The sequence below is a fragment of the Sebastes umbrosus genome, chromosome 2 (assembly GCF_015220745.1).
Source record: "Sebastes umbrosus isolate fSebUmb1 chromosome 2, fSebUmb1.pri, whole genome shotgun sequence".
Classification (NCBI taxonomy): domain Eukaryota; kingdom Metazoa; phylum Chordata; class Actinopteri; order Perciformes; family Sebastidae; genus Sebastes; species Sebastes umbrosus.
In genome coordinates this window covers 29,667,720-29,692,248 of record NC_051270.1, presented here as the reverse complement: position 1 = coordinate 29,692,248, position 24,529 = coordinate 29,667,720, and the positions used below count along the sequence as shown (strand labels likewise).

At 40.4% G+C, this 24,529-nt stretch overlaps 1 protein-coding gene across 2 annotated transcripts; it reads right to left on the bottom strand.

The window, feature by feature from the left end:
• Positions 1–2,245: 2,245 nt before the first annotated feature.
• Positions 2,246–20,605, bottom strand: fes (FES proto-oncogene, tyrosine kinase). Of its 2 annotated transcripts, XM_037758920.1 has the most exons (18): positions 20,209–20,433; positions 18,675–18,848; positions 16,752–16,848; positions 16,471–16,654; positions 15,376–15,513; positions 15,164–15,283; positions 14,876–14,998; positions 11,904–12,099; positions 10,594–10,674; positions 9,494–9,703; positions 8,477–8,599; positions 8,212–8,265; positions 6,766–6,884; positions 6,470–6,564; positions 6,203–6,326; positions 2,997–3,154; positions 2,749–2,871; positions 2,246–2,583 (listed from the first exon to the last, which is right to left on the bottom strand). In XM_037758920.1, exons 1-18 carry the CDS (start codon positions 20,431–20,433, stop codon positions 2,441–2,443), a joined length of 2,487 nt encoding a protein of 828 aa, XP_037614848.1. In that variant the 3' UTR covers positions 2,246–2,440. The 2 variants fall into 2 exon arrangements, with proteins under 2 accessions (XP_037614848.1, XP_037614857.1); XM_037758929.1 differs by lacking the exons at positions 2,246–2,583; positions 2,749–2,871; positions 2,997–3,154 and adding an exon at positions 4,776–5,438 and having other exon boundaries at positions 20,209–20,605.
• Between the last annotated feature and the right edge of the window lie 3,924 nt (positions 20,606–24,529).

The window sequence follows — 24,529 nt, the reverse complement described above, 5'->3', positions numbered from 1 at the left end:
AACTTGCAGTATATAATCATCATTAAAGCTTACGTCCCAGTTTCAAACTGTTTATCTAGGTTAAGTATTCAGTGTTGGCCTACAACAGCTGAAAGCAACTATTCCACCATGGCTTTCTGTTTTCTGTTTACAACACGGTCATATTCCTCAGGGGATAGATGGAAAGCAGCTTCCCTTTCCGAGAATTTGAGTCAACACAATTTGAGTCATAAATTGTCTTTGGAAGGAGACGGCATATTGACTTTACATGTTTTGTACCTTGGCCAAAAAAAAACCTGATTTGTGCCTGGTAGGTTTTCATTAAATTCTCATAGCGATCAAACCTCATTTCTCTGGTATCAGGTATCCATGGCTCACTACAGTCACTACCTGCTAACAGTTAAGAAAAGTCTTCCTGGTGAAACAGATACAGCCACGAGTTTAACTAAGACAAACTTTAGAAAATGAATAATGATTTTAACACATTTGATTTGCCTGTGATCCCAGCACAGTTTGATAATAGACTAATTATATCTATTTCTGAATGTTTCTTAGTGTACTATTGTTTGTCAAATAAGAGCTAACTCCTTTAAAAAGCTAAATATTGGCTCAGGCAGCGTGATAGCTGTGAGAGAAATTGTTGCATAAGATGCCAGACGAGACTTGCAGTCTGAATAAAACATTATTGTTGCCAAAACCTAAGCACCTATTTTTATTTAATTCATAACATTAAGCCATGTTTACTGCAACTGAAAAAGTGACACCGAGGGGTCTGACAAAGCGTCAGTATATGGCGAGTTGGGATGAGAACGTGTTGAAATTTATATGGACATTCTGCATGTCATGAAGTCACATTTTAGGCTTTTCATGCGTCATGTGTACAAAACTACGGTAACGTCCGCAGTTAGGTTGAGGCAATAAAACCACTCACTTAGGTTTTGGAAAGAATTCATGGGTGGGCTTAAAATAAGTATGTTAACTAAGTAAAATACATGCAGAAACAACATAACATCAGTGCGGAAAACACGTCACAAATGTCACTAACGTAACTGACAACACATAACACCGGTATCAAACACCGGTCTCCTGGTTATAAGTCCTTTGTTTCATGGACCCATCCACCTCCCCGCCCGCCATACACTGTCTTTCTCGCTTTTTATTCTACATCACTAGCTCTTTTTGTCTTTTGTCTTGCAATAAAAAAAAAATGCCTTGCGCATTATCGTGGCATTCACACGCCTTTTTGCGTGAACGGGCTGGCAAAGAGAGACAAAAAGACAGCTCAAATAGCCCTGTCCTTTTAGTTTAGATATTTTTGTGCAATCAAAGGTCACGTTACACCTACATGCTTTCCATCAACCTACAGAACCAAGAACCCCAAGAGGGAGGATCCTAAAAACCCAACAGGCATCACAAATGGACACAAAAAGCCCACAAGGCTGCTGATTGAAACCTTATTGTCTCGAAGTCTGTGATATGGTTGGCAGCTTCTCATGAGTACGTGTCAGTTTAACATGTCTCTGTGGTTTCTTTGAGACAGACCAAATGGGTATTACCTTTCAACAGTCATTTTAATATAATACAGCACAGTATGTTGTGTTTAGACAAGCTGCTGCTCTTAGGAGGAGGAGGAGGAAGAATGAAAAACAGACACACAAGGCAAGAAGGGAAGAAACAAGACTGCTGCCATCAACTGGTTCACTGATATTTTACATGTCCTTAAAACTCCATTTACAAGCATATTTCCACAACAAAAGTTTAGTTTGAGTTATTTTTTTTGTTTCAGTCTGCATGCATCTGTTTCAGTGTTCAGACTGGACTTTAACATCTTTTCCAACAGAGTCTCACAGCAGTTCGTGAAATAATCACGAAATTTAATCTATTTGATTTGTGTACATAGACACGAATTTCCCTTTTTTTTCTCAGCACAACTTTCAACAACACGTGATGCACGTGTCAATTTCCGCTCCAGTCTTTTCAAAATGAAACTACTTAGTCAGATTTAGGAATAGATTGACTTGGTTAGGCTTAGGCAACCAACTGCTTAGTTAAAACAACATCAGAAGTGTCGTAATGTAAGTACGGAAGTTACGTGGCAAATAAATCAACTTTCACACAGGGTACGAACACCAGTCTCCTAGGTGAACGGCTTATGTTTTTTGACCCAACCATCCACCCTGACCTCCTCATTATGTGGCGTTCACTGCTCTTTATACTTCCGGGTTCACAATTACGTGGATTACATACAAATTGATTTCATGCTGACCATCATGAAAAATAATGGGAAATTAGTGTCTTTGTACACAAATCAATACATTAAATTTTGTGACTATTTCAAGAACTGCTGTGCGACTGGGCTGTCTTTTGTGAAGGAAAAAAAAATGGAAAATTACAAGACAAATCAAACGGACAGAAGAAAATAAACTTAATCTACAGTACATATCCAATCAACAGGCTTGTATCATGTAATTTTGTTGTATATGGCACCGAGCTCCGCCCGAAGTTTCTTGAAAGACGGTCTATTTCTGGCCTCGTGCTGCCAGCAGCTGTTCATAATCCTGGAGATTTCCACGGGGCAGCCGTGTGGAGCGGGCATACGGTATCCTGAAACACATCACAGGTATACGTCAAAACAGGGATCACGCTCATTTTCTATCTATATTTTATCATTATGTGAAACGTGGGATTCAGAAAACGCATCAGTGTCAGATTCAGGCACAATGAAGGAGCATCTGAACACAGTGACACTCAGCTTATTTAGCCCTTCACCTTTCTCCACCTCGTCTCGCGTCTGTTGGTTGGTCATGCTCGTGTAGGGCGTCATTCCCATGGAGAATGTCTCCCACAGTAAGACTCCAAAGCTCCAGACATCACTCTCTGTGGTATAACGACCTCAAAAAACCAGCAGGGGGCAGCATTAGCAAAGGCACAGGCACATTTTTAATTGACTACTACTGGCAGAGAGAAACAAGAGTGTGTTTGGTTGTGACTGCAGGGCAGAAACAGTTGTGTCTCACCATAGTACAGGGCCTCAGGAGCCGTCCATTTGACAGGGATCTGTCTGAGGCCGCCCTCTGCAGAGTAGACACCATCATCTTGCTGACGGGACATCCCGAAGTCGCTGATCTTCACCACGTTGTGCTCTGCAACCAGACAGTTTCTCGCTGCCAGGTCCCTTAAAGGGGGGAAAGATGTACAGTAAGAGGGATGAATGTAGGCCTGATGAAAGATGGATACGGAGGAGACACAAAAGCACCATGTTCTGTATGAAAAAAATGAGATACAACGCGAGAACAGAGGGGACTTAAAGGAGTGAGAGAACAGGCGTTCTTGTCATGTCTCTAGTGTTGCATGTGAGGCAGCTTGACATGCAGCGTTACAGGCTGAGCAGCTATACCAGCAGCCTGCTCTGATCTGTCCCCGCTGGGCAAACCGCACAGTGCTCCTGTAATGAGCCGGGTGTCACAACCTCATGTCTTCTCCGGAGCACCGACAACCTCAACTGATGTCTCACCCACAGTCGCTCCCACTCATCTGATCCCCTAAAACACTACAGCTCCATTTCACGTTGCAGCATTTCAAACAGTTTCACAACATATTCTTGGTATCAGCTTTTTCTCATTTTTTCTTTTAATAAATGCTTTGAAAGCGATTTTGTAGATTACGTAGAAAACCCCATGTTTTTGATCTTTATAATCAGTTCCTGCTCACTTTGAGATCCACAGTCTTAAGAGGTTGTGAGCCAGTTTTTCCTCTCGGCTTGTACAAAATGTTCAAAAAGAACACATCACAGCCATTTCAGCATCCCTGCATTTCCTCTCTGTCTCTTTTACAGCTCATTTAAAAATCTTATCACCAGTGTACAAGAGCGTATGAGGCTCTGAATGGTTTAACACCTCCATGTTAAGCTGGATGTCTCTCCTTCAATACAGCTAACAGTTAGGACAAAGAGAGGCAGCCTTTTCTTGTAATGGGCCTGTGAAGCTACCAAAAAGATTTGAGGTTTGAGTTCGAAGATGGGTGTGGTCTGAGCACGGGGGCCAGAAGTAGGGGGGTAGGAAGTGGGGAAGGGGACATTGGCGTTGTGGCTGGTGTGATCCCATTACAAGATGGTCTCTAGTATTGTTTTAAAGGAACAGTGTGTAACATTTAGGGGGATTTATTGGCAGAAATGGAATATAATTGTAATAACTATGTTTTCATTAGTGTATAAATCCCCTGATAATAAGAATCGTTGTGTTTTCGTTAGCTTAAAATGAGCCCTTTATATCTACATAAGGAGCGGGTCCTCTCCACGGACAAACCACTATGTTAACTTTTCTTGCCTGGGCTGGAGTTGATAACGTTACTCCAGTTAACCCCCATCACTCCACTCAGCCGCCGGATAATAAGACACAGAAAACCTCTGTTGGTCTTGAGGAGCTGCAGCATTTATTTCTTCCACTGAACATTCACTTGATATTCTCAAAGCTAAACTAACTCTGTCTTCTGCTCCACTAGCTCACCTTGTCACTCACACAGATTCGCCACCGCTCTCTCTCTTTTACTTCACCACTCACTTTCCACGTACACACACACTCTATGCACTGACACTGCTCCAAATGACCTACGCAACTCTTACAACAACTGGCTCTAGAGAGGTGCAATCACGTTTTCACGTCGGCCACCGTAGTTCTCCAACACGCTTGGCACACGGGAGAGGTTACAATCTGTAACCTCAACGCTAGATGCCGCCAGATGTTACATACTGTACCTTTAACCTTTTACTCTGCTTTATTTGTTTGTTTGTTTGTTTATACTGTTTGTTGATTTTAAAGTGTTTTTTTCAAACTTTTATTTGTTTATATGTTTTAAATGTGTTTTTAATTAAACTTTATGTAAAAGCTTAATTTTATATATGAAAGTTGCTATACAAATTAAGGTTTTTTATGAAGAGAAATTAGCAATTAATGAACAGATAATCTTGATATGCATATGTACTTCAGGTTGTGGTTGCATTTAACCACCTATGAGGATCCTGAGTCATATCAACAGGACAGTCGAGGCTCTTTTCTTCAAGACAGCAGTCACTACCCATCTTCCACCACACATTGGCACTTACTCATGTTTAATCTCTTAAAAAACTTATAAAAACTGCACTGTTGTTCCCTGAAAACGCTTTTAGGGGTTCATTTGGTATAGTTCCAGTTTCTGGGGACATTTAGCTTCCTTTTGAGTTTGAATGCACTTATTGTAAGTTGCTTTGGATGAACGTGTCTGCCAAATGAATGTAATGTATTGCACTGCTGAATTAATGGTTGAGCTGTCTTTTTAATGTAAGTGAAAAAGAAAGAGTAGGTCAGTCAACGGAGCATGTTTCCAGCTTCCTCTTCAAGGACACAACACAACACATCCGTTATTTAAGAAAACTTTTTATCCTTCACTTTCAATCGACTGCAACATCAGCATATGGGGAAGTTCTGCGGGGAAAGTGCAGTTTTGTTAACAGTTGGATGGCGTGAATGTTAGGGAAGTAAATTGTGTTTCATTATTATGCATCATAAAGGCTGCAGATGCCTGCGGCTTGTTCCACGCTTGTTATTGTGGAAATCACATCATCCTTTATGTAAAATGCATTAACGCAATCGACCATTTGGAGGTTGTAGCGGGCTCAGTTTTAAATCTAGAGAGGAGATATCATATGTATATGAAGGTATCATATGAAACTAGAAAAACCTAAGGAATCCATTGGTACCAACCATGTCATAGTAGCGTGTCGCGGAAGAGGCTAAATAACGCTTCAAACTATCACAAAATTTTGGCGAGGAAAAACTGGCATGGCCATTTTCAAAGGGGTCCCTTGACTCCTGACCTCAAGATATTTCAATGAAAATGGGTTCTATGGGTACCCACGAGTCTCCCCTTTACAGACATGCCCACTTTATGATAATAATAATAAAAAATGTAGTTTTGGAACAAGTCATAGTCAAGTCAGCACACTGACACACTGAAAGCTGTTGTTGGTCTGAAAAGTCATTACATACAACGAGAAAGTCCCCGAGTTGGCAGCACTGTGTGCGTGTAATATCCACTACATTTAACTAGTCTGTCTTTGGGGACAGAGGATCGTCCAGGGTGGACAAAGGTGACTCAGTGGCCGGGCCTGGCCCCCCAATACCCGTCCATGCCGCCGGGACTGATATCATATCATATTGTACGAATGTTGATTTATTGATTGACCAACCTGTGGATACATTTCTTGCTCTCCAGGAACGTCATGCCAGATGCTACATTTTCTGTCATTTTGACCAACATCTTAGGCTTCAGACTGTCACTCTCGTGCCGTAAGAAGGAAAGAAAATCACCACCTTAAGAAACGTGTACGTACACACACACATATACACACATATATTGAGAAAGTGATGATTGAGGAACAAAGCGAGGAAGCAATAACGTGAGAATGAAGCTCAAAGCTGTTGGGTAAATAAAGGTCTAACAGGGTCATGTTTACCTTGAACCAGCTCCATGATGATGTAGATGGGCTGTTTCTGAGTGCACACTCCGATCAGCTTCACTATGTTAGGATGGTCGTACTGCTTCAGGATCCTGGACAGCACAGGAGAGGAGGGTTGTGTGTGTGTGTGTGTGTGTGTGTGTGTGTGTGTGTGTGTGTGTGTGTGTGTGTGTGTGTGTGTGTGTGTGTGTGTGTGAGTGTGTGTGTGTGTGTGTGTGTGTGTGTGTGTGCGTGCGTGTGCGTGTGCGTGCCTGTGTGTGTGTGTGTGCGTGTGTGTGTGTGTGTGTACTAACCTGGCTTCCATCAGGAACTTACTCTTGTGCTCTGGGGCCAGGTTCTCTTTACAGGATTTCACCGCTACAGGAGTGTTATCAGAGCGTAAATGCCCACTGTACACTTCTCCAAAGTTACCCTGTGTAATACCAACACCAACATGATCAGTTACAGGTTTTTTTAACTCTCTTTTCTAACCCAGCAGGGGACATATCTAATCCACAGTTAACAATTTTCCTATATGAACTGTTGCCATATGTGCACAATTTTATGGCAATTTTAGATGAAATGGGAGATAAACATGTACATCGATTCTTACCACTTTTAAGTATTCAAACTATGGAAACTAAAATTGTCAGGTAAATTTGAAGGATGGGTTAAGAGGAAGGGTATTGGTTGCTGTAACTGTTCCTCAATGTGAGTGAAGGGGGACATAACACAGACCGAGTGGATATCTTCCACAGTTACAAAATCCCCTCTTTTGTATTTCCAAGGACAGTGTTGCTGAGCCAGCAGAGTGATAGTAACACAAAGTACTGTAGGAAGTTTGTACTAAAAAGACTAGTAACTTTGGAAGATACAAACTTTATTTGTTGAAGCCTCATATACAGTAGATTTACTTTCACTTACAATGACATCTCTATAAGACGGGATCTCTTTGCAGCCAGTATGGAGAGGAGAAACCATTACAACGAACAATAAAACTCTAAATGTCCATATGGGCACGAAAGTTTTAATTTAAGATGTACTTGTTGAGATGTGAACCTATCATTTAAAGTGGTATTAAAGTCTCCAGAGCACCCATGTTGGTTGATTAAGCCAATTATGAAGAGCTGGTATCCGGTTATGTCAACTTACAGGCAAAAACTAAATAAATATTACATATACCTTCTTAATATATGTATATGGATATATATTAAGCAGGTCTTCCTTCCTTTAACCAAACTTCCCACTTTTTATGCAAATATGTTCAACATTTTGAAATTTCTGACTCAGAGACCGACCAACACATGGACACACTACTCTTGGCTAACTCTATTAATGAGCGTAATAAAAAACAATGAACAAAACATTTTTTTTGCTGTTTTTCACTTCACTTCTATGTTAAAGTCCAGATGTTAATGTCCAGATGTTAAAGGTATTATATGCAGGAATTTTCTAAAAACAAAGTATAGACTTTTGATACAAAAATCAGTCATCAATCATCACTTGCAACCCACTAGAAGTGTGTATTAATCTGCAGAGACCCTGCCCTTTGCCTGTATTTCTCTTTTTGTATTATTTTGCTGTGTTCGGGACGTTTCTGGGCTTCAGCAATAACGTTTTATTTCTCTGTTTCACTGCTTTGTTCTCACTAACGCCGCTCCCTCTCTTCATTCAGTTTGCTCGCTCGTTGAGTCGTGCAGGAGGGGGTCAACTTTGAATGCAAGTGACAGCTGTTACATATATTATTCAAGTTTACTCACCCGTCCAATTAGGGGTCCCAAGATAATATCATCATGTTCCAGGACCCACTTGTCCTAATGGGGTTAAAAATGAACAATAAGAGATGCATATTATAGTGCTGTTTTAAACTGAGACCAGCAAGGGAGGAGAGAAAAGGAAAAAAGAGAATTTGAAGGAAAAATGGTCAGAAAGAGAGTTTAGGTTTGCAAGTGTGCTCATCTGTGACGACTATGGAAGCACTGTATTTAACAGTTAGTATGTTAAAACTGTGTGTTACAGCGGTACCTTCAGTACAGGTTTCTTCAGCACGATGTCAGACTTCTTGGTGATGTGTTGTTGTGCCGATAGCAGATGATGGATCAGCAGTGGGATACTGTGGAAGCTTTCTCCATCCAGACGGTACAGATTCTACTGACACAGATAGAAAATCATTTACGCAAGTGAACCAATGTGCAAACACACAGGAAGCAGAAAAACTTGGCAATATTGTGAAAAAAAAACTTTTAAATTGTTTAAAGGAACAGTGTGTAACATTTCAGGGGATCTATTAGCAGAAATTGAATATATTAATAACTGTTTTCATTAGTGTTTGAATCGTTGTGTTTTCGTTAGCTTAGAATGAGCCCTTTATATCCACATAGGGATCGGGTCCTCTTCACAGAGTCCGCCATGTTGATCCGCCATGTTTCTACAGTAGCCCAGAACGGACAACCCAAAAACTGACTCTAGAGAGAGCCTTACGTGTTTTTATGTTACCTGAAGGCCACCGACATGTTTGTGAAACTGCGGTAACGTGAGCGTGAGAGTGCTAAACCGTGGTACCGCCAGCCGCCGTTTGACCTCTGTTGCTCCTAAAGTAGTGTTATTATGGTAAGGATGGCCTTTGAGCGAGGCAAACGGCGTTACCATGGTTTTGCACTTGGCGGCTGACGTTACCGCAGTCTGGGAAAGGGAGGAGTGAGCGGAGGGGTTCTCAATTGGTTGCAATCTACAGCCACACTACTAGATGCCACCAAATCCTACACACGGCACCTTTAAATAACTTGTCTTGTATCCGTGTTTTCACTCCAAACATCTAAACTTGTTTAATTTGCAGAAAATAACCTAAGGTTGCGTCCTCTTAAATAAACAGAATTGGCAAGGAAATAGAACATCTGATTCTTTTTAGCAGTATCAGTGTTCTTGATCATTCAATACTTTGCATACATATTCAAATGTAAAACACATACAGAAACACATAGGGTCTACGTATAATGTAAAATGTCCTTCTACAAAAGTGTTTTACTCTATTGATTTACTTACATCCGTGTACTGAATGAGGAAATGTTTGCAGCATCCTTTCCATTGCACAGAGAGCACAAAACCCTGTTTCTCTTGACTCTTCCTCAACAAGAAGTCTCCATCATTTGTCAGTAGCTGCTGGACCTCCAGTCTGGGAATGGCTCCATGATACCAGTCCTGCTGTTCCACAGGACGATCCACCTCCTGCGCTGGGGTGAGGGCCGGAAGCACCTGGAGGCAGGAAGAGAGAAAAGCAGAATCTTTAAAGCTGACACAAATGGTGAAACAATAAGAAGTGGTGGAGGATGAATTTTAGGATGATTCTGCAGAGAATATATGGAGATACTTCAAAGGGGAGTCTGTAATACTTTAAAGTCTAACCGCACCACCTTCCACGCCTCCGGGGAACCACCGAGTTGGAGAGCGAGAAGTAGTTCACAGTTAAAAAAAAAAAACAGCAAATAATTTATTCTTGAAGTCCAGCGCATTATAGACACTAACATTTTATTTGCTCAAGATGATCTTTAACAGCATGTACACAGTGATTTTGATCTTTCTGACAGATTAAAACCTGATGGACTACACATAGCCTTTTTCCTGTTGAGAGTTTGCGTGCAGCACATCTGGGTCATGGCTCCGTCAGACAGGTCTGATAAAACGATGAAATGTAAACAGGCTGCCTGACAAGTAAAAACTTAGTTTTAGGTCAGGCAGCACTTCCAAAGTACTGACTTGACCGACAAAGCTGACCTCATTAAGTCCAACAGTGCTTTCAGGAGCACAAGACCCCAAAGAAAGATCACGTGCGTGAGTGAGCTCAGCCGTGCAGTGGATACACTTTCTCTCAAACATGATGAATTGTTTGTTGTGTGGTTAAAAAAAAGAAAGTACTGCAGTTAACGTTAAGGCCAGGGAGGTGGAAGAGTGAGGAGGGGAAGTGTCCTTCAACTGGAACAAGTGTCCTTTCTTTTAAAATGTCCTTCAACAACACACCGAGAAACAGATATTGTTCTGTGTGTACAATGCGGTGCCAAACACTTTAGTACAACCACTTGTACTCTATCTATCATTGTTCTGTGTGCAATTATTATACTTTGAATGTAATTCAGTGTTTAACTTACCTCAGATTTGGGTTTAAACAGGCCACTCATATTGTTTATGATCCCGTCCATGAGGCGTTTGGAAGAAGTTGGGCTGTGGTGCTGAAAAAAGAAAAGATACAGAGCACATCATGTTGGTCGGTAAAAATATATTTTAAAAAAATGCATTTCATCTCTCCACTGATAGCCTACTAACAAAATAAAATAAAATAATGCAGAAAAAGTACTTAAAAGATAATAAATAATTATTATAAAATTATTTGATGTTAGATCTGTTTGGTTAGTCCATTTGGTAGGTGATTATGGGTTGACGTATTATTGATTAACTTGCCACAAGAATAGCTGCTGTGCAAAATATAGGCTAGGTGTGGACTAAGTCACATGAGTTGGGCAATTTTACAGTCACAAGTTGCCTTTGGACTCAACAAAATCAAGCAAGACTAAAAGTCTACAGCCATACTAGCAGCTCTGTGGCGCTGTACTTTGGCACAGCAATGCTAATGTCACCATGCTAACATGCTCACAATGACAAGTTTAACATGATGGTGTTAAGCAGGTAGCTTATCATTTTTTTTACCATGTTCACCATATTAGTTTAACGTGTTAGCATGCTAACAAAGGCTAATATACACAAAGTACAGCTGAGGTTGGATTGTCATTATTTTTGTAGCTATTTGGAAATAAACAAATGCCAAATACTGACATTTTGCCACAAAAGGCACCCCTTAGCTCCGGTATGAGACGCACCGGGCTTTCCATTAAAGTAGACCCATCCGGCAATATTTAACGCTCAGAGAAAGTGCTGTGGTGATGTAGTTTAAAGAGTGAAAAGACAAACACAGGGCAGATGGGAGGTGAGGTGGATGGGTCCAACAAACACAGGGCTTTAATCCAGGAGAACGCTGTTTGTGTCCCGTGCGTGAAGTTTCACTTTCACATTACAAACGTAGTAGTTTTTAACCCCAACCATGTTGTTTTTTCCTAAACTTAAGTGGTTTTGTTGCCTAAACCTAAAGTGACGCCAAGGGATATGATAAGCGGCGGTAGCCTATGTGACAAGTTGGGATAAGAATGTGATAAACCAAAATATTGTACAATTCAAATTTCAATCTGATGGTGGCGCTCGATGAAAACTATCCTTTGGGGAACATGAATATCTTCTGTACCAAATTTCTTGGTAATCAATCCAATAGTTGTCAGACATGTCCAAAACTAAAAAAACAAAACTGTAAATCTGCTGGGGGCGCTAGAGGAAAAGTCACCAAAGTCAGTAGGCTTCATCCTCTAATTAGATCAGGAGCTGAAGAAAGACTCTGGTAGAGAGAACATACATTGCTTGTGTTGGACGAAAGTGAGTAATTGTCTGGGTCCAGCTTCAGAGCAGAGGGCGGTTCGTTTGAGCCCAGCTGGTCCAGTTTCTCTTTCAGAAGAAGCCTCTGAACCTCCAGCTTGGCTCTCAGGCCCTGGGCCAGAGCAACATGCTGCCGGCACTCCTCCATCGCATGTCTCTTGCTGAACTGGTAGACCCTGGACAAAGCAGAGAACAGCAGTATGTCAGGGACGGCAAATTATTTGTGTGGGACCTTTTCAGTGTGAGCAACACAAAGGGGTGCACAAGTCAATAAAACAACACAAGTGACGCAAATAGAGACCAGACATCAATATGAAGTCTGTCTGTGCAAATAGGTTTGCAGATGATTCCTATTGACTAAAGCAGTCAATAAGATTCTCTGGCAACAGCTTAGTCAACCTTCATCCCGGATTTTCAGCATGTAGTAAACCTTAAAATGACCCAAGAGTCCTACTAGTGAGGTGAACCAAGACTTCTACAAAACAAATGCTGAGATCCTTACAGCTAAAGTAATAAACACACGGTTCAACAGAACAGGAATGGCTGTTAGAGGGCGCCAGGGGAAAAGTTTGCTGTTGCACCCCCACTGATCACTCTAACCTCCCTCTGTGCATTGTGTACCCTGTCGCCTCCAAGTTCCCATTAAGTACAGTGCACACAGTAGGTTATACTTGGCAGCTCCATTATTTGCCCTGGGACACAGAAACCAACTAGTCAGCCGATTAAACTGTTGTCAGGCTATTAAATAGGCATTATCAGTCACTATAAGCCCCATAGATGTGGGTCTATAAGGGTCTACTACACCCACTAGTAGGTTTTATCATCTGTTCACATGGTAGATCACCGAAAGAAGGTAAAAAAGAACATGACAGCGACCTCTAGCGACCGTAGTAATTATGACAGGAGCAGAAGTGGAAGTGAGGTGCTGTAGTTTAGACAGGGGGAAATTGCATATGGGTGGAGGCCAGGGGTGATGGATGGGACACAAAATACAAGGCACCCAGGAGGCCGGGGTTTGAATCCTGTGTGTAACCAGGAATGTTTAGTTGTCTTTGTGTTCACAAGTGTTAAAGGGACTATTTGTAACTTTGTACGCGCATAAATGTAGCGGGTCGTCACACATGCGCGTTCGCATATGCGCGCTCGCGTGTGGCTGGAGCCTCGTCTCCGCTGCATGCTCTCCTTCACTCAGACATCGCTCGCGTCCTCGCTGTCTCGCTCCACCTCTAGACGTGAACGCGCGCTCACTACACACTGCAGAAGAGTTTAGCTCTGAGAATATCTAGTAAATGCACAGGGGACGTTTGTGCAGAAATAATTCTGCAGTTCCTCCAGACCAACAGAGCTTTCCCGTGTCTTGTGAAGTGATGGCGGTCTTCAGAGAGTTATGTTACCCTCTCGTTACCGACCGGGTGCCGGTGTCTCCTCTGCTCTCTCCGGCTGCGGGCAGAGACATGCTGCAGAGCCCCGCTGCATCAGCCTGCACTTAGGCAGGAAAAGCCAACACTAGGACCAGATCTAAATCATGTTCATGGAGAGACCTTCGTCTGGTCAGCTAACATTACTGCCAAGCAGCTGAAATATAGAGTGATATTGCGCTTTTAGCTGACGTGTGTCGCCTCACTGTTTTGAGCAATGCTCGTTCAGGTATATTTAGAGCGAGCAAGCGCGAGCCCGACGCTGACTTTCGTTGATTTCACAGCCACAGGTGTCGCTGTTAAGAAGCATTTCTGAAAGTTACAAATAGTCCCTTTGAGTTTCACTTTCACTTTTGAAACAGTTATTCTAAGCCAAAACCCAATGTTTTTTTTCTTAAACTTAACTAACTGGATTTGTTTCCTAAACCTAGAGAAATTGTAGTTGTGTTGCCTAAACCTAAAGAAGTTGTATAGAACAAACTATAGTTTTGTTGCTAAAACTTAAAGAAGCCTTTTTGTTCAAGTTCAAAATGTAATGTCTTTAAGTTTTAAAACTTGTTAGAACGTGTTGCTTTTCAGTTTCGCTTTCACTTTTACAACGTATTAGGCTTAATGACCCACAACTATGGTGCTTTCGCGAACCGATAACGCCTATTTAATGGCCTGATAACAGTCGAATCGGGTACACTAGTAGTCTACTCCTGCGCTGCAAAAATACTGTTTCAGGTGTGTTCGCAAGTGTTCAGGGTTATGTCTAGATGGTAACCCGCAATTTTTTAAACTCTCACGAGATGGTTAAGTTTAGGCATTGATCTTGAATAGTTGAGGTTAGGATAGATCATCGGGCACCGAGTCTCGCAAAAGTTTTTACACGTTTTAACATGAATATATATATAATTTATAAACTTTCACTATTTTATTCCTGTATGATTTCAGAGTGATGTGAGTAGGAACCACAGAAGTGAATGCACTCAGTCTTCAACTTCTAAGCTATAAGAGGTCATGCTAGGTCAAACTCATACAGCATGTCACCATTGATTTACAAAATATTTCTTCAAAATACAAACCAAAGGGCAGCGTAACCTCCCCTCACCTCACTAACACCACCACCACCACCATATGTGCTCCCAGCTGCTGTTAAAAGGTATCAACTTTTTGCAAATAAACACATTGTTTCCTGTTGTCCTCCAGGAGCTTGATCACTCCCACAGGACTGTAGACCTCTAACACCTTCAGACAGCCTCATGAACCAAGACAAATGAGGGGATTGTGCTCCATAACTCTGACCATATCGCTGCATTATAATTCATAAGGCACTCACGGCCCCTTGAGACCACACTAGTTATTAGCTGTTGTTGCCCAGCCAAGAGCACACTGAACTCTCCCGATGGGAACGACTGCCCGCAGAGGCAAACTTCAGTAATTTGTCTTCATGGCTACCAAAGGTTGTGTTTTTATTTTGAAACCTCCTCTGTGACCTCTGAATACAACATCAGAGCATCATTGATTGTGCTTGTGTCTGCGATTCGCTCACCTCTGGCCCTTCTTGACACCTTCCCGCTCTGCGTCCAGCTCCAGCTCCAGCTGTTCGACCGAGGTCTGCTGGGATCCCAGAGTCCCAGCCAGATCCAACAGCTCCTCCTCCACCGCGGTCAATCTGGGAGAAGGAGACAGAGAAATAATGTGAGGGGAGGAAGTAATTGATGCAACACTATCAGAGATATAAAAGAACAAGGAGGGCGAGGAAGAGGAAGTAGTTGAGACACTAAAAAAGGAAATTAGTCTTCAGTCATCTGGATGAGATTGTGTCGTTTATTCTCACTTGTGCTGGAGTGTCTCGAGCGTGAGGTCGTTCAGTTCAATCTCTCTGGGATTCAAATGCTCAGTGTCCTCCAGAAGGCTACAATCAAACTCTGCACAAGCAGGAGTTTCCCCGACAGACCTACAAACACGAACACGCAGTGTCATCGCTCTGCAGGGTTAGTATCATGATTGCATTGTTGTCATCTGAGGTGAAGGTTTTCCTCAGTCTACCTATTCTGTTGGATGAAGCTCTCATATTCTCTGGGAGGATCGATGGCCGTCAGAGCAGTAGATATCTCCCTGTGGATCCGCACCACTTCATGATGGAGGAGAGTGGAGATGTCGAAATACTCCTGCAGGATCTCCTTTCTGGTTCAGAGTTTCAGGGATGCCACATGAAAACAAAATAATACAAAGTCAGTGTTTTTAAGGACACTTTTGTTTTGCAAGTTTTAGCCAAATTCAAACCACACGTAGAGTACATTACGTTTTTGCTTTTTTCCAAAACACAACATAAGAATTTACAGGTTGGTTTCAGTTAGCAGGTTGATTCATATCAGTGCTCGGAAAATCTACTTTGAGACACTTGCCTGAGATAAGCAAGTAAACATTTAGATGTTTGAATTCTTGTCATATTTTTGTTGTTTCAAGCGGCGCCTGTTTGGCAAACTGAGTTCAAACAAGCGGTGACATCTGAGATCTGACTGTCAAACATTTGAAGGAACGTTGTGTAGGATTTAGTGGGATCTATTAGCAGAAATGGAATATAATATTAACAATAACATGTATGTTTTCATTATAATCAGCTGAAACTAAGAATCGTTGTGTTTTTGTTAGCTTAGAATGAGCCCTTCATATCTACATAGGGAGCGGGTCCTCTTCTCGTAGTCTGCCATGTTGTTCCACCATGTTTCTACAGTAGCCCAGAACGGACAAACCAAACACTGTCTCTAGAGAGAGCATTCCACGTTTTTACGTTACCTGAAGGCCACCGTAGTTCTCCGACATGCTCGGAAAGGGAGTTGTGAGCGGAGGAGTATTCAGTTGGTTGCAATCTGCAACCTCACCACTAGATGCCACTAAATCCTACACACTGTCCCTTTAATGTATTTTGTATACATTTCTGAATGCATAAACAAGGAAAAGCTGTGAAAACTCTCAACTGCATAAACAAATATTGTTAACATAACGCTGATAAATAAAAAAAAATACAACTTATTGTTGTGTGTGGATGAATGGAAATCAGAACCTACTAAATGCAAACAGAGAAACAGTAGAACCACTGTAAAGTAATGTCAGACACACACACAAATGTACAGATCTTACAGTATGAGCACCATCTCCTGCTGCAGAGTCTGCAGTGCGCTGAGCAGGGCCGGCTGGATCTGACTGTAGTGGTGCTGATGGTAAACTTGAGCCGCTCGCACAGACAGTACATACTCATTATGCAGATCGTGGAGTTTCAGTGAAGCCTTTATGTAACGCTCTTTCGCCTTGTCTCGCTCTTTATCTGCACACACACACACACACACACACATATATACACACGTTATGTCATGAAGGAAACACACATATCAGATGTACACGAGAGTGTGAGTTATGTGCACCTTTATTGGCCTCCTGGTACTTCCTCCTCGCCTGAGCTGCATCTTTCCCTGCCTGTCTGTAGCTGCTCTTCAGCCTCTCCAGCTCTGTGTGGGTCACCTGAGGCAGCAAACAGACACACAAACAGATGGAAAACATTCGGTTCAAGAATGGGCGGAGCTGTCTGTGTGGTTAAAAGCTGTCTCACTGAATAGGGGCACTACATAACACAGGATGTGGACAGCGTTTCACTGCAGAGGAACATGGAACATGAGAGAAGAAGACATAAGAGGAAATGATCTGACCTTTGCTCGGCTGCCGGTGTTAATACTTCAAAACCTCCACCCGATAGCATGTCTGACATGGTTGTTCACACACACAAGATAAAATCTATCTATAGCACCACACGGTGATTCACACAAAACCAAAGTCGTCGTCTGCACAATAAGAAAATTAAAATACAACAAACAAACTGCCTGCTAGACGGCCAAGCGGCGACCCAGTATGGATCACTGAAAATGAACACATCATTTCCCTGATGTAATTGGGTAATAAAACCAGTGTGGAGCAGCCAACAGTTTGAGATTGCATCAAAATGCATTTGCACACACTCTTTCCAGTCTATTGAACCTCATTTCATTTGACTGCTGTCTATTTATAATGCTGCGGCTGCCATGCTCATCTGCATGTCATGATGACTCAAGAAAAAACAACAACAACTTCTGCCTTCTTTCTAATGAGACTCTTGCCACATAATGTAAATACTCTACCACTATGACTTTTATTGTACACATCATGTCAATATGTTTGCTGGAGCATCCAGAGAAAGGACCAGGTAGTGGTAATGGTGACATTGTTGGTAACACTTCATTTTACAGGTCCGCAAATTTGATGGTAATTATGTGATAATTAGCAAGTAAACTATTTGAAATTTCTTTGGAATTACCGCCAAATTACCCCAATACTTACCTCACAATATACGTGAAATTACTTTATTATAAACATTATTTAATAATTATATTCCGCTATTTCCCAATAGCTGGTAATTTATTTAATACATTTCCAGGAAAACAATACAAAGTTAATTGATATGCTTTATTTCCATGTCTGCTGATGAATAGATAATAATTAGCAAATACCTTATGTGAAATTTCTTTAAAAAATCAGCTACCAGGTAACATTTGTGTAACAATAAGTCACACAATGGTGAGATTTCTGCCTGATCAGAAGTGTCTTCTATTTTGGTTTTCCAACTCTGATGAAGAGCAGCGCACAGCCACTTCTCAAGCCTAAGGGCCCTATTTTAACCATTAAATGCTAAAATAGCATTTAATGGTTAAATAATGTTTATAATAAAGTAATTTTCAATCAATTTAAGGTAAATATTGGGGGAATTTGGTGGTAATTACAAAGAAATTTCAAATAGGTTACTTGCTAATTATCACTTAATTACCATGAAATTTGCGGATCTGTAAAATGAATTGTTACCACGTTGTCTTTGACATTAACACTGAACTCTTGAACAAAATAAACTCTTTGCTGTTTCAAAAGTCCAACAGCGGTTGCAAAATAAAGGAAGTATTGCTTCATAACAAGTGAGATATGGATGGTCATTTTTAGGTATACTATCACTTAGAATGCAAAAAAGTAAATGTACAAAAGTGAAATATAACTTCAGCAGTATCAGTTCGTGGACCGCTGCAAGTCACTCATCTATGCACCAACACTATCTTCCTTTAACAATATACGCTAGACATTTTTGTTTAGTTTGGCTTTTTGCGTATGTGTGTCAATAATCAAAGTTTAATACCTAAAAACATCAGCAGCTTATTTTCAGCAGTGAAATCTGACTGTACAAAGGTGGTTCAGCGGCCTTTTGGCGTGAAGGTACCAGTCTGTAAACAGTGGTGTATTTATGTGTGTGTGTGTGTGTGTTGGTCACACACCTTGCTGAGCTCCTGCCTCAGCAGGCTCCACTGCTCTGCGAAGGTTTTGCGTAGCTGCTGTTTGTCTCTGATGAGCAGCGTCAGTTTGCTGATGGGACCATCCAGCAGATCCTCAGAGCGCTTCTTCATCAGCTGACTGAGGACGTCCGTCTGAGAGACCATCACTCCCCACGACTGACACACACACACAGGGGGCAAAGGTCAGGGGTCATTCAAACAAGAGAACAACAGTCCTCCACATGTTTTAACTTCCGTTTGGATCTGGATTTGTTTGTTTGTTTGTTTCAATGCATTTTGATGAAAGTCAGACCGTGGGCCAAAAACAAATTTATGTTTTATGTTCATAACTGTGAGCTGCAGAAATAAAATATGTTTTTGTTTGATTTTGTTGGTCCAACCTGCACTTCTATATGTTGTCCACCTACGTACATTCATTATCCCCTATTTTGATTTGTTTTTCTTTTTACAAAATTCTGTCACCATTCCACTAATTATTTTTACCCAACCTTTGCAATCTTTGGTGACACCCAAAAATATTTTTTTCATTTTCTGTTTATGTCACAATACTTCTAAATGAAGCATTATTATTATGAATAATAATAAAGTAAAATCATAATAATATTTGACTTAGTATGCAATAATTCAAGAAAGCCTTCGGCAATTGACCAAATTTAGGATCAATTCTGAGCAAATTACAAAACTTTTTGCATTATTATAAAACCTTTGCCATTTGACCTACAGGTAGCACTACAGCAGTATGACACATCTTACTGGTTGTAACTTGGTCGCCATGAGTCTGACATCCATGATCAGATATACTGTTGATCTGAATTAATGCAGATTAAAAACTTCTGAACATTTTCCTTTTATTTAAGTATCAAATGGATTGGAGAATTGTGCCGCTCTATTGGTGGTATACTGTAGACGTATGTGCTCTTTCAGTGTTTTCTTATTTGGATTTGAGAACATATTTAAACATTTAGATCATTTAAAACTATGACAACTAGGATAAAAAAGGTTTAGGTCAGGGTTATTGGTAGCAATGCCTTCAGCAAAAACTCTCATAATTGTATTTATTAAATCAGATAATTATTAATTTCTTACACTGCACTGTAACTTTTGTTCTTGTATTTGTTTTACCGGTCTTATTCTATTTCAGCTTGTTTTTATTTTCTATTCTCTTGGCTTTTTAATGAACTTGTCTCGATGTTTTACGTAAAGCGCTTTGAATTTCCTTGTTACTGAAATGTGATATATATATATATATATATCAAAGAAATTAATTTATTAAAATATGTATAATTCTGTCAAATATTTCAGTTCATCTGCACTTTTTGTTGCACAAATAATGAAATAGAAGGGCTTTTTGGGGGGATGGAGGCAAGTCTATTTCAACTCTTTATATGGAAGTACTGATGTGCAACCTCACCTTCATTAAGTCACACACTTTGTGCATTACACAGTGGCTTTCTTCCACCTGAATGACTGGTGATCAGTTGATGATTCAGCTGTAGAGTAATCTATAAGACCTCACCTTGTTGAGCTGGCTGATGTAGTCCTGTCCTGCACCAGGCTGAGGCCGGTCCAGCTTCTCCACCATGGCAGCCATGTGATGCAGCTGCACTGAAAACTCCCTCTCACTCTTCGCTCGGTGACCCATCCACTTCTTCATGACCTCCATCAGGTGAAGCTCTGAGTCCAGCAGCCGCATGACAGCTGCATGTGCCTGGGGGCACCTCAGGTCCTCCGCAAAACCCATCTCTGAATATTCAAACTCTTCTCCCTGCCCAGTATTAGTTGTCAACAGTAAGTCCTGCAGCACCTTTGTGTTCTCATGAGTTGGACAGAAACAGAGGTGTGAGCTGAAGCAGCTGCGGACGGCCAAAAGTAGCTCTTTCTCTGTGGCCAAAAAAGGGGCTTTCACTTCCCTGTGAGAACCAGAAAGTGTACAGCGGTTCATGTGAGGCATCACTTCCTCATGCCTGTTTGAATGTTGTTCTTGTAATTGTAATTTTGCTTTCAATTTAGGAACAACTTTAGTTGCACAATAACTCCAAAACATTCCGTTGTTACAAACGCATAAAATATCCAAATAAAATGCAGAAGCTCATAACTTCTCTACATGTTAGCTTACGGCCACTAATGCTCATCCTTATCTATGTGTACATCAGATATTTTTAAGACTAGAATATAACTAAGGACATTTACTCAACTACTGGACTACTGTACAATTTTGAGGTACTTTTACTTAAGTATTTATACTTTACTGCATTTCAGAGGCAAATATTGTACTTTTTATGTCACTACTTCTATTTTACTGCTGCAGTTATTTGCTGATTCTGAGTTTGATGTACATAGATTAAACTACCCAGCTTCAACCAATTACAACAGTAAAATGATGCTTACACATCAGTGCAACGGTAATAATAGTTCAGTACAACGATACAACATTATACCACTCACAGGAGCCATTTCTCTTTTAATGCTTTCAGTACACCTGGCTGTAAATGAGTTTTGAATACAGGACTTTTACTTGTAATGAGTATTTTTACATTATTGTATTAGTACTTTTACTTAAATATATGATCTGAATACTTCTTTCACCACTGAATATTTTCATTTTTTACAATCAAAGTGCTTTTAATGTCTTGATGTAAGTAATAAATGTCCATATGAGCAACGGGTGAGCAGATTATTCGGGTGGCATCAGTGACCTAAAGGCCTGATGGGGACAGGTGCAGGTTTACTAACATGGGGAGAAAATAATTTAAATATATTGTCCAATGCTATTTCACTTTGAGGAATGACCAGTGTGTTGAAACCTTCTCTGGGTGTTTCATTTTTAAGTATACTGCTTATCGCTTTTAGACCAGAGCAGACCGTAAAAACCGCTGATGGTGTTTGTTGCATAAAATAAATTTAAAAAATTGTTTCATTTTCTTTTTAACACAGCGTGAACCAAGTCTCACTTCATTACTTGTATTTATGACTTGGTTGGTGTTGGATGCCACCTCTCTGCTGTAAACTCATTGGTTGAATTACACCAGCCATACATCATCAAGTACACTCATTATGCAGAATGAGAAGTAGAAGAAGGGACAAAAATACTCAGAACAATGCAGCGCAGCTCAAACTAGTTTTACAGACCGCGGAGGAAATATCTGCTTTCATGTTTGGGTGCAGTGTCTACAAAAGAGATGCACGTTACAGCCAACTATACATAGAAGCAACAGAGACACACTATACTGGACGATGTCCAAATGTCACTGTTATAGTTGACTACATGATCTATGTTGAAGGAAACTATTTTCCATAACTGCAGTTCCAGTAGAGGTATAGGCTACGTATAGGCCTACTTAATTTATGTATTTCCATTTTCTGCTACTTTATTCTTCTTCTATTCACACACTGCTTTTGATTCCTGGTGAAACTCAGCAGAGAAACTCTCTCACAACTCGCAAGCAGCTGAGAGCCAAAAACACACAACCAACAGACAACCACGGAAACCCAGAATCAACTAGACATGCAGAGCTAAAACCAAAGAAAAGATGCAATAAAAAAACAAAAGTAATTTATGTAACTGAACCATGTTAAAGGTTCACCTGAATACCCGCACTGGTAAAAAGTTGCTCAAATGGGATACACGCTTTCGTGCATAACTCCAAACTGAATAGACACCTGATGAACCACAGAGGTGAGAGGCCGTACATTTGTAACACCTATGTGAGAAGGCGTCTGCGAGATGTCACACTTGATATAAGAAACCACACAGGATACAAACGTATGCTTGCAAAACATGTGGGAAATGTTTCCATTGCAGCAGTCATTTGGAAAAATATTGTCAAAAAAATTGTGATCTCTTAACTTTTCATCCAGCGCCATCATCAGGTCAAAATTTGTATTTGTCCAATACGACCAAATACCTGCAAAATGACCCATCAGCCTCAGCTCTAGGCCTACTTTGATTGGTGCTAATTAGCGAATGTCAGCATGCTGACACACTAAACTAAGATTGTGAATCATTTATTTCCAGGCAGTGGTGGAAAGTACGTACATTTACTCAAGTACTGTACTTAAGGTGGCCTACAATTTTGAGTTAGGCCTACTTGTACTTTCCAATTTATGCTACTTTGTTTTACTACATTTCAGAGAGAAATATTGTACTTTTACTTTATGTTCATTTAACAAAATTAGCTACTTGTTACTCTGCAGAGTCAGATCAAATTAATGCTTCTGCAACAGAGCCGTCAGCTGTAATCGCCGTATGAGATCAGTGTAGAGTGGCGGCAGTGAGCTTGCCTGTGGGGCACGCTCACATGCACTAAAAGGCACACGCGGCCTTCCCGGCAATGTAATCAAAGCACAGAGAAGCTTGGATTACAACACACATGCTTCATTCTCTGCTTAGGGGGACATTAGTCCTCTATATCTTTACATAGCAAATAATTTAGTTGTTTGATGCTATATTAATGCTCTGATTATCGTATAGAGAACATTTAAGTACTCAATTAAGGATTAGTAAAGTAAGTAGTAAGGGTAAATGGACTTACCTACTGTCAGGGGATTACTGAAGTCAGCTGGATTTATTATCAGGGGCATAAATGTATGAACAAAATTTCATCAAATAGATGTAACCCAAAACAGGATAGGATAGAACGCAGGGTTTGCATAATGCATTTTTGTTTGGTTGTTTTCTTAGAGCATTTGACTACTGAATAGCTTTAACTTTTGTAAAAGATCTCAGAAAAAGGTCCTATTTATTTATTTGTCATCAGCCTACTTGATTATAAAGGTTCTGCAAAATACGAGACTGACAATCCACAGTTGTGTGTACGCATGTAGCCTATTAATGTATGTTTTAGCCCATTATTAATAGAATATTAATGCATTAAAAAATCCTCACATTGAGCCCCCAATGTACAATTTATGGATTAAGGAGGTATGGGAAATTTACCACATGGAACAAATAACCTATTCCCTAAGACTCCAAAAAGACACATTTATTAAAAGGTGGAGCCCTGCCATGATTATACTAATACAGGGATTGGTGATCTGTATCATACATATCATACTTGCATCTTTGTCTTCCTGACCCAGGTCATCTCTCTAAGCACATACACACACCCATACAACACATACCCTTTCACACACTTCCCCTCCCTGACCTCCGACCCTTCACCACATTTATTTTTATTTAAATTCATTTATTTATTTATTTTACTTTATTTAATTTTAATTCCTTGGATTGTTTAAGTATGTGTCCTCCCTTTTTCTCTGAATTTAATTGAAATTACAGTTTAAGATGAAGTCTTGTTTTGTTTTTTCTCTCTCCCCCTTTGTTTTAAGTTGTAAAATTTTAAGACAGCTGTAAAAAGAAAATACAGTGGTAAAGAATGTGATGATGATTGTATAAGTTGCTGAAACTGCAATAAAAACTAAGTTAAAAAAAACAAAAAAATCCACACATTGACATCCCTGATGGCCATCTCCAAACATCTCTTTGCCACCCCAGTTAAGAACCACAGCCTACACCATCGTCATATTTACTTAAAGAGCATATAAGTTAATAAAAACACATTCAAATTTGCATAGATCTTTATTTTTTTTTAGTAGAATCTATAATTGACATCAATTAAATAAAAAGGAGAAAAACAAGAGCATCTTTAAATTACAAGAAAATTACACTGCACCATTCATATAGTACAAAAATAGGCCTTATTTTAGAGTTATGTCCCATGTAAGATAGTCATTCTTGTACATTATTCATAGGTCACAAATCTGTAAGGTACTGTGTGCAGCCAGGAACCTCACGAGGAGGCAGGAGGAGGTCAACAGAGGCGTCTGGCTGCTCCACT